The 11,003-nt window shown below is 38.9% G+C and overlaps 1 protein-coding gene across 3 annotated transcripts in view; it reads right to left on the bottom strand.

Moving 5' to 3' along the window:
- Nucleotides 1–3,738: 3,738 nt before the first annotated feature.
- slc35b3 (solute carrier family 35 member B3) overlaps nt 3,739–11,003 on the bottom strand; it is a 16,212-nt gene continuing 8,947 nt past the window's right edge. For all 3 annotated transcript variants that reach the window (XM_060861716.1, XM_060861718.1, XM_060861717.1), the window contains exons 4-10: nt 9,302–9,456; nt 7,692–7,799; nt 7,325–7,422; nt 7,110–7,202; nt 6,329–6,440; nt 6,154–6,223; nt 3,739–4,351 (exon numbers count right to left, since the gene is read on the bottom strand). In XM_060861716.1, coding sequence (XP_060717699.1) covers nt 4,201–4,351; nt 6,154–6,223; nt 6,329–6,440; nt 7,110–7,202; nt 7,325–7,422; nt 7,692–7,799; nt 9,302–9,456 — 787 coding nt within the window. In that variant the 3' untranslated portion in view covers nt 3,739–4,200. The remainder of the gene's footprint in view (nt 4,352–6,153; nt 6,224–6,328; nt 6,441–7,109; nt 7,203–7,324; nt 7,423–7,691; nt 7,800–9,301; nt 9,457–11,003) is intronic.

Raw genomic sequence — 11,003 nt, forward strand, 5'->3', positions numbered from 1 at the left:
ATTTTTCTTAGAATTACATCACTAGGAGTCTTTGCACTAAGAATTTTCATGAATACGGGTCCAGATTAGCCTCACCTAATCTCTACTCTTGAAAGACTGTTCAAGTAGATTTGATCTAAAATAGAACATAAAATGTCACACAAACTTACAAATGTTCTTTAGTTAGTTCCTGTAGAAAACATTGACACCGCATCTCCTTCGTCTCCACAATAAAATAATTTTATATCTGTGCATGTCTGTGGAAGTTCTGGGTAAACAAAATTTGATCTTTTAAACACACATTAAATTGATTTCATTCACACAAACAAAAATTCCAACAGTGAAGGAAATAACAGCCAATAACAGACTGCACTGTCTTTTGTCCTGCACTGTCTTGTCTGTCTTGTTTGTCCTGTCCTGCACTGTTTGCACCAGGTTGCACAGTTGCACCTTATGTATCTAGGAATAACTTATTAAGTCCTTAGCTCTGTCTTTGTTCTATGTAGCAACCTAGTTCTGGAGAAACATTATCTCTTCACTGTGTACTCAACAGCTATATATGGTATATATGGCTATATATGAAATAACAATAAAAGCTTCTTGACTTGACTTGAGATGAGTTACAACTGCAGAAGACGACATCAGGATCAACTTTTGTAAACAAAAATCAGAAAGCAATGAACACAAGCTTACAAAAAACTTTGAGAATTAAAGAGAACTGGACTGATTAATCTTGAATTCTGCTGAGGCACAATGATGGTTGAGTCAGAATGTAGTGCAACATGAAATGTGAAGGTGGTTTTTTTTTTTGCCACAGTTTGGGCCCATTAATATGGATTAATCAATTACTCGAATGCACAGACTGTTTGAGCAATTGCTATGTGATGGAAAGAGAGATTCACAGCATGAAAGTGAACCTGAAAAATGTCACCATGCACCAGAATCTCAAAAGAATGTTTCCAGCATCTTGTGGAATCCATGCCATGACAAATTGAGGCTGTGTGAAAGCACACAAAGGCCCACCTACCAAGTATCGATATAGCATTCCCATTAAATGTACAATCAATGTAATACAGTATATACTACATATAAAAATATTTACTCAGTGGTAATATAAGTGACGTGACATACAGCTAAGTATGGTGACCCATACTCAGAATTCGTTCACTGCATTTAACCCATCCAAAGTGCACACACACACAGCAGTGAACACACACACCGTGAACACACACCCGGAGCAGTGGGCAGCCATTTATATAACTACTGATAACCACAAAGACTGGTGACTTATTTTGATTCATGTCTGTCTTGTGGTGATAGCTATTCCATCCCAAAGAAACTGGAATTTCCTTTTTGTACCTTTGATTTCAAATAGAGAATGTGTATATCCTCCAAATTATTTGTTGTCCTGAATGCAGGTTTTGACCCACTTTAGACTGTGTAATTTCTCTTTGAGCCCTTTTGCATGACCACTTAAGCTGTATGACCAGCCTAGGCCGTGCGTTAATGGATGGGATGCCAGTGGGCCCTGCTGAGCTCACGAAGAGGTCACAGCATTTATATGGTCTTCTACAGGAGCCTATTTACTGCAGTGATGAGCTGCACATGCCCTCCATTATTTATGAAGAGAGGCCAGAAAAACTGCCATTGGGGTCAGTGAACCCAGGTACACCTGACATTAATAAGAGCCTCACCAAGGCTCGAGGTGTTTGTCTATACTGTATGAGAGAGAGAGAGAGAGAGAGAGAGAGAGAGAGAGAGAGAGAGAGAGAGAGAGAGAGAGAGAGAGAGAGAGAGAGAGAGAGAGAGAGAGAGAGAGAGAGAGAGAGAATATGAGAGAATGAACTACATAGAAGGCTGAGAGGGCATTAAATGAATTCTGGATACATTGCATCAAGGACAAATGCATCTTCAAAGTATATGTGCTGCTAACATTGTTAAAACCTTTAAAGCTAATATATTAAAAAGTGTTCATAGAGGACGGTTTGAGCTATTCTGGTTACCTGATACTAAGCACTCTTGGTCCAAATCAGAATCATTAACAAGCCTTGTGGGTATAGTAATGGGAAAATGGATAATCTTACATGCCAACACAATTGCTGAACCCTCCTAAAGTCCTTTAGCTGTGTAGCACATGTTTGGCATATGCTGAGTGTCTGGGATGGAAAGTGCAAATGTGTTGGTTGATAGATGAAACACTGCACTCTGAATGAGTTAAAACCTTCATCATTCATGTTGTTACCATTCTTCTCCAGACACTAAGACAAATTGGTTGTGTTGGGCAGCAGTCAGCTGGGGTTTCCAGACCTCACACCATCCAAATGGACCTTTCAGATATGTGGATAATAACAAGGCCTTTATTTCTGCACCTTGAGACAAATTGGTTGCATTTAAAAGGCTTATGATTTGAAGTAAAGTATTCAGAATGATAGATAGCACCTCCTTCACAACTGTGAACATTTCACTTTTGAGACAAAGGCCTGGCAATGCTGTTACTTTTCAGACAGCTTAAATGCAATAAAAGCTATAAAGAGGACTCGTATGTCATATGTCTTTTGTGGTGTTTATGAATATTTTGTGCATATGGTGTGAAACAGTAAGCTGGAACAACTGTACTTTAGATTTTCTGATTTCACATACAAGTGTATGAAATAAGACTAATATAGCCTACTTAATGAAAATATGTGCATTAAAAAAATCAGGTTTTGCTAGTGATGTAGACAGAGAAAGCTGCTTGATCAGTGCATTTTTAACAAGTGCTTTATGGAAAATGGCCTGCCAGCATGCAGAAATCCTTAAATCCTAATTACCCAGTGTTTATCATCCACCTTGATTTCCTCTGTTTTCACTAGACCGCTTATAGAGCTGTTAACACACAACACACACACAAGCAGATAAGAGTAAGATCTGCCCCCTGCAGCTTGCTGTTTAACTCCTTTAGCCGCCGAGACACTCGTATACTCACTGGTTGAAGGACACAATGACATTTTAAACAGTTGTTTTTAACAGTAACACATTCCCTAAAGAGACTGTGATTACTGACAACAGCAGATGAAACAGACATCTCCAGTGAATTTAGATTATTATTTTTTTGTTATTTTATCTAGAAACAAATGCCTGCTTTTCTATGCTGGATCACCAATCAATTTACAATCTCTGTTCCTCTAGAGGTTGTGCATAAAGCTGCAAACATCTGGTTTGAAACTTTTTCAAAGTATGAAACCCAGTATAATCACTCTCGTTCTTTTAAATTCACAATGATTTTGCATATGTTTTTTCAGGAATTAGATATGAGCCCTAACCCAACTTCTAGGGACTGTCTTCAGTTAAAAGCATTGACATTTTTTAAGCATTTGTATTGCAAATTATTTTTTGAATAAGTCTTTAAAATGCAGTGATTTGACACATTTAATTGATCAGTTAAGCTGGTAATGCTGATCTGTATAATTTGCTGGCTGTGATAACATAAGAGTGGTACTTTTTACAACAATCATTCATCTAACAGTCTACACATACACACACACACACACACACAAAAACATCTAAATTAGGTCTAAAGCCAAACCCTATGAACAATGTTGGTTTTCTTTTAAGTGCTATCTTATTCCAGGACTCCTAATCAAACAAGCCCTGGGCTATCAGAGGGGTAAACATCTGAGAAGCTGCTTGGCAGCCTTTCAACTCTCTGAGCTGCAGCCGGCGGATAAGAGATACTTGGCAAGCTACACACATTTAGGAAAATGCTTCAAACTGCTTGAATAAACTTCTCTGTTTGTTTTTAATGTAAAAAGAGCTACCCTTTCACCAAACAAATGGATAGCAAATATGGCAGCTGACATACACTTCAAAACATCAGCCTTTTAAAGAAACAGTAGTGTTATTTGCATTTCCACTGTCCCAATCATAGACTAAAAAACAATTTAAAAGGAAAAAAATAAAAAATGACAAGTTTGTGAAGATGCCATAAGTTAGTGGCACATGCAGGTGAAAAACAGATGATCATAAGTATTCCTTCCCTTTAAAACCCAGTTTGCACATGATTAATAACAAGTCCGCTGCTGCAGTGTGAGTCCTTTCTGGTCAGTACAGAAATCAGTCTAAATTCTGGCCAAACTCTCCACAGCCTTCGTGTCATCATGTCCTTTTTAAATGTGATGTGATCCCATGACACTGTTGTTACTGGGTGGAGAAGTCTATAAATGTTGGTCAAAGGTCAATAATTTACACGGTCTGAGAGAGTAGTCGACTTTTCCTGCTATGAAGCACTCGTTTCCATAACACCTCCAGTGAAGGAAGCTTCATTTTCTCCTTGTTTTTGCTGTAGACATTGAGGAAGATGCCAAGAAGCACCAGAAGGCCTCCCCACACATACCTGAACAAAAAAAACAGAAACACTGATATGATATAGAATAATAACTAACACACTACAACAAAGAAAACCAATCATGTAAACCATCAAAACAAACTTAATGAAGTCAAGTACTAAGTGGGCTACTGCTTTGTCCACCATGAAGTACACCCATCAGCCATAACATTTAAAACCACTGAGAGGTGAAGTACATAATTATCTCATTTATCTCATACTATCAATGAGTGGGGTATATTAGGCAGCACGTGAAAAGAAAGTTCTCAAAGTCGATGTATTGGAAGCAAAAATGGTAAGGATCTGAGTGACTGACACAGGGTAATGGGAGCCCTAGGCTTACCATTACACATGAAGGCTAGTCAGTCTGTTCCGAATCCACAGATCTGCTGCAGCAGAAAAAACTGCTAAAAACATTAATGCTACCTACAGTATGACTAAAATGCGTCTGACACACAGTGCATGGCAGCTTGTGGCATATGGGGCTGTGTAGCATCAGACCAGTCAGAGGGCCAATGCTGAACCCTTCCACTGGCAAAAGTGCATACAATGGGCACATGAGCATCAGAACTGTGCCATGGAGCAATTGAAGAAAATAGTGTTGTCTGAGGAATCATATTTTCTTTTATATTATATGGAGAGCTGTGTGCCAGTGTATCGCTTACCAGAGGAGAAGATGGTATCAGGATGCACTATGGGAATAAGGCAAGCCAACTTGATGTTCTGGGTAATATTCGACTGGGAAACCTTAGATTCTGGCTTTTATGTGGATGCTATTTTGTCATGTCTCACCTACCTAAATGCTGTTGAAGACCAAGTACCACCCTTCATTCCTTCATGACAATAGTATTCCCTAATGATCATGACCACTTTCTATAGGCTATTGAGCCCTGTTGCAGTTCAAAAATTGTTCAAGAATGGTTCCTCAAATGCCTTGATGATAGGGCTATTTTGGTGGCAGGTGGTTTTAATGGTATGGCTGATCAGTGCATTTCACATTCAGAAAAGGAAGAAGCATGTTTATGATCAGTACACTGCCCATTTCCTAAATCTGACAATGTTACATCTGTGTAACCTAACCTACTGAATGTCTTTAAATTTAAATTATTTAGTCCAAGAGTCTTTCAGGTGCCTTTTGGCAAACTACATGTGGGCCATCATGTGCCTTTTACTGAGGAGAGGCTTCTGTCTGGCCTTTTGGTTGTTCTTCTGGAAGGTTCTCTTCTCTACAGAGAAACTCTGGAGCTCTGTCAGAGTGACATTCGGGTTCTTGTTTACCTCCCTGACTAAGGCCCTTCACCTCCCTTCTGTTTGGCCGGGGCGGCATGCTCTAGGAACAGTTCTGGTGGTTCCAAACTTTTTCCTTTTTTCGGATGGCCATTATGCTCATTGGTTCAATGTTTAATGCTGCAGAACGTTTTCTGTACCCTTCCCCAGATCTGTGCCTTGATTACAATCCTGGCTCTGAGGTCTACAGATAATTTCTTGGACTTTCCATATCATGTCCAATCAACTGAATTTACCACAGCTGGACTCCAATCAAGTTGTAGAAATTTTGAGTGTCATGGCAAAAGCTGTGAATACTTATGTACATGTGATTTTTTATTTCTAATAAATTGGCAAGGATTTTAAACAAACTTATTCCATATTGTCATTATGGGGTATCGTTTGTAGAATTTTGAGGAAAATAATGAATTGAATCCATTTTTTAATAAGACTGTAACATAACAAAATGTGGAAAAAGTGAAGCGCTGTGAATACTTTCCGGATCAGATTTGCTGCAATGTACATGCTCCAGAGTGCTTACTTACTGAAAAGTGAAAGGCTTTGAGAAGAACAAAAAAGACAATACAATCGTCATTGCCTTTCTTCCTGTGGTCACTAAACAGACAAACAAACAAATAAACAAACAAACTCACTTCATTAAAAGAACAATTTTACTAAAATTAATTAGATTTTTTAGTAAAATGAACTAGCATGTCTCACCTGTGACTGCAACTAGCGCTCCAAAAAGCTTTATCAATGCCAGAACAAAGGAGATGCCAAAGTAACCCGTCAAAGAAAAGAAGAATGCATAGCCATATGTGGTCACTGGATGCTTGAGAGAGAGACAGAGACATCAAAATCATATGCATCTCAATCAAGCCATCATTACAGACACAAGTCTTATTTGACTACTGGCCACAACAGTACATGTACATTTGCGTGTTTGAACGGTGGTCTGGAAAAACCCATGAAATGTTACTGTAGCTAAATTCTAAAGATACCTCAATTTTTGACTGAAATTTGGGTTTCCTAGAACTTACTTTAATACCTCTATTATAAGACAACAAATATAAAGGTTTTAGAGCATATGGAGCCCTTTAGAATGTTGGGGAGTATCTATGAACTACCATTCACAGCTTTCTTCAGAGTTCTACAGGGTTGAGGTTTTTATCGAGTCACTCAGAGACTTGTCCTGAAGTCACTCCAGCATTTTTGTACTGGCTGTATTCTTTGGTCTGTTGTGCTGAAAAGAGAAACTTTGTCCCGGTGTGAGTTTGTGTACACTTGTTCAAGGAGCATGTTCAAGGACCTCTGTATATAGCTGCATTCATCCATCCCTTAATTATGACCTTTCTCCATGACCTGCCACTAAGAAGCTACACCGCATCATGATGCTGGCACCACTGTGACAGCTGATGAGCAGGACCTGTATTTTTTGTGTCAGATATATTGCTTGGATTTAGGTGGGTATTATTTCAATATGTCCAGAGAAAAAACTAACCTGAGAACAGAAGGCCACAGCAGGTCCAAGGCCTCCTATGCTCAGAAGTCCCAGCAGAATGTACACAAACCCAATAGAATAGGAATACAACACCTTCAACACACACGCAGGCAGGCACACAAAGATTAGACTTTTAAACAAAGATTAGAGTTTACTATTAGATTATATGACAATGTATTGTGCTTTGTGATCATCCTCTAGTGGGGTAGCATTACCATTTCTGAGTTTGATCCATTGTGCAGCTTCATGGCTTTTTCTTGCACATTTCCAATAGCAGCATCAGCACAAAGTGCCAAGGAGATAAGGATAACCCCTGTGAAAATCAGACATATCACAAACAAACTTTAAATACTGCCGCATGATTATAATCGCGATTATCATGATCACTCATCTAAAATAACAAGAACATTTTTGTTTGCTCATTAATTTAAATTAATATATTGAGTGAAACAAATAAAAAAAACTTTATTAGAAGAATTTATATGATGAATTAGTTCACAGATCACTGTCCTTGTCCAATCCTGTAATGAATTAAAACTGATGGTCAATTTATAAATAAATAAAATGGATGATGAAATCTACCTGTCACATTGAAGTTTGGGGCAACTTTGCTGTCAGCCAGCGTAAACCAGACGAGGCCAAGACTCATGCACAGAGCTGCGATCACATCTGCTAAATTGTACCGTTTCCCTGCAACAAACACCATCATTGAAAAAGAGAAATGTTATTTGTACAGACCACAAAAACAGAACCATCACCTCTGGTACTTTGATGCCAGTTCCCCTCATTGTTTTGAGTGTTTTGATACGTCACATGTCCATGTTTGATTTTGCATATTTTGGGGGCGGGGCTGCGGCACAACCGAAAGGCCAGTTGGTACATCAATTTAAAACTTTGTTCAGAGTATCACCCTAAAGGAGCTGGCCGAGTTTGGTGTAGACAGTTCGAAAGCTCGCCAAGTTATAAACCTCCAAATTTTATAATGGGAGTCTATGGGAAAAAAGGCCACTTTGAGACCCAGTACAGGAAGTACCGGTACTCGGATCGCTTAGAAGAGTAATAGCAACAAACTTCAGACCAGTGTCTACAACATATCCGAATTTGGTGCATGTGGCTGGAAAACTCTAGAAGGAATTACTCTTGATAAATTTTTGTCTAAGCTTAAATAGGAAAACAGAATGTTGGCTTCTACAAAGCCAACATAATTAAATAAGAAAACAGAATGTTGGCTTCTACAAAGCCAGCATAATTAAATAAGAAAACAGAATGTTGGCTTTTACAAAGCCAACATAATAATCAACACTTTTTGCTGGGCAATGGTTAGGCAACCATTCGTCAACACTGTTGATCTACAAAGGCCTTTAAATGCTCCTATTAGCCAGGGACATTAGTCTCTGCTGAACCATAAATAAGTGGCCACTGATGCTCCTGTAAATCTTTTGTTCTATAGTTGGCTAAAAAGCATTAAGCTGAGAATAAAAAGAATAAGTCCTTCGGATCAGAAGCAAACCATGACACTAGCTGCAGGTTGCATCTTTGAACAAGTTCAGCAATGGAGAAAGGACTCGTTAATCAGTGCAAAAACAAGTGTGAGAGAAAGAGACAGACAGAAAAAAAAAAGAGTCAGAGGAAAAAATTACTTTCTTCCTTTCCGCGATGACCTTTCATCCAGGGAAAGAAGAGAGAGAATTGAGAGAATGGCTTCTCAAGCTATTCTTTGCTATGGGAAGACAAGGTGAAACAGCAGGGTAGTCTGTAAGACTTTTTGTCTGCTAAGCTTTGATGGACCAGCATCTAACATTCAATGCAGGACCAACACAGCAGACCCAGGGGGAGCACTATACTGCAATGCTGGGATTCAGAGGAAAAGAAAACCATAAAAAAGATGGCAGATAAAATAAGCTATATTTCTGGCACTACCTCATTGTCTTCTTTTGTTCCTCTCTGGAACCTTGTTCTTGTGATGGGGAAAAAAGTAAGTCTACGAATAACTTTTTTTTTTTTGTTTGGACCAATTAGTCAACTGAGTAGCCACCTTTACCTCATAATGAGCGGTAGTGTTGTACAGAGATTTTAACAAAATAGTAAAATCAGATGACATTTCATTCCTTGGAATGATCATATGAATAACAATAAATCACTACAATGATAATGGTTGTCAATGGACATAGAGAGCAGCAGCTGTCATTTACCTTGTATGAAAACTCCTCCAATCATAACTGGAATGAGTTTGCAGCATTTGAAGATCACTTGCGTTGGGTAATTCAAGTATCCCAGTGATGTGTTGGAGAGACCCATGGTCCCCACTGTTAGAAATGCTATCATCATATATGTCTTCCCTGGGATCCTAAAATAGTGGTTCAGAGGAAAACAAAATGGTTTGCTACATTGACCTCGTTTATTTTCTTTTTTCACAATACATACAGGAATTTTCAATATAATCTGAAAATTCCATATAATCTTCATATAACTGATACTGTGAGCTCTCTGCTAACTGTCAATTTACCGTTTTTTCAGACAAAGTAATGCCACAGATGTTGGTTGTATTGGTTATACCATTTATAGTAATTATGTATATTATTGTTATAATAGAGAATCAAATAAATAAGCACATCAAATATTTAATTGACAATCAATAATTTAATATGCCGTTTAAAACATGGCTCAAAACACTATCTATATCAGGATACTTAATGAAACTAGACTTACTGACTTAAAAATAACACACTGTAACCCATAAGGTGTAATTTATCATTGTCCAAAATGTGCCTGAGGGCAATAAAATAAACAAACATTTCAACTCCCAAACTGGAGTAGATTTTTTTCTTGTGAGAGGAGAATCACTCGGCTCTTCAGTTATCCACTGCGCCATCAGACTTAACATGAGGGACATCCTAGAGCTCCAAAGCTTAGTAACACTTATCGCTTATTGCTGAACTATATTTAACCTAAATGCCTAGCTATATGTTAACAATATACTTACAGCTTTCCTTTCAGATTATACTGCTAATTTACTTATGAGATTCCTATAGATTTAATCTTAGTATTAACAATTTGCCTATGCAAGCTGGACTGTCTGTAGCAATTAATAATATACACTGCTCAAAAAAAATAAAGGGAACACTCAAGCAACTTATACTAGATCTGAATGAATGAAATATTAAAGTCTTATTAAATACTTTGTTCTTTACATAGTTGAATGTGCTGACAACAAAATCACACAAAAATTATCCATGAAATTTAACCCATGGAGGTCTGGATTTGGAATCACACTCAAAATTGAAGTGGAAAAACACACTGCAGACTGATCCAACTTTGATGTAATGTCCTTACAACAAGTCAAAATGAGGCTCAGTAGTGTGTGGCCTCCACGTGCTTGTATGACCTCCCTACAACGCCTGGGCGTGATCCTGATAGCGGATGGTCTCCTGAGGGATCTCCTCCCAGACCTAGACTAAAGCATCCGCCAACTCCTGGACAGTCTGTGGTGCAACGTGGCGTTGGTGGATGGAGCGAGACATGATGTCCCAGATGTGCTCAATTATATTCAGGTCTGGGGAATGGGAGAGCCAGTCCATAGCATCAATGCCTTCATCTTGCAGGAACTGCTGACACACTTCAGCCACATGAGGTCTAGCATTGTCTTGCATTAGGAGGAACCCAGGGCCAACAGCACCGGCATATGGTCTCACAAGGGGTCTGAGGATCTCATCTAGGTACCTAATGGCAGTCAGGCTACCCCTGGTGAGCACATGGAGGGCTGTGCGGCCCTCCAAAGAAATGCCACCCCACCCCATTACTGACCCACTGCCAAACCGGTCATGCTGGAGGATGTTGCAGGCAGCAGAACGTTCTCCACGGCGTCTCCAGACTCTGTCACGTCTGTCACATGTG

The sequence above is a fragment of the Tachysurus vachellii genome, chromosome 25 (assembly GCF_030014155.1).
Source record: "Tachysurus vachellii isolate PV-2020 chromosome 25, HZAU_Pvac_v1, whole genome shotgun sequence".
Classification (NCBI taxonomy): Eukaryota; Metazoa; Chordata; class Actinopteri; order Siluriformes; family Bagridae; genus Tachysurus; species Tachysurus vachellii.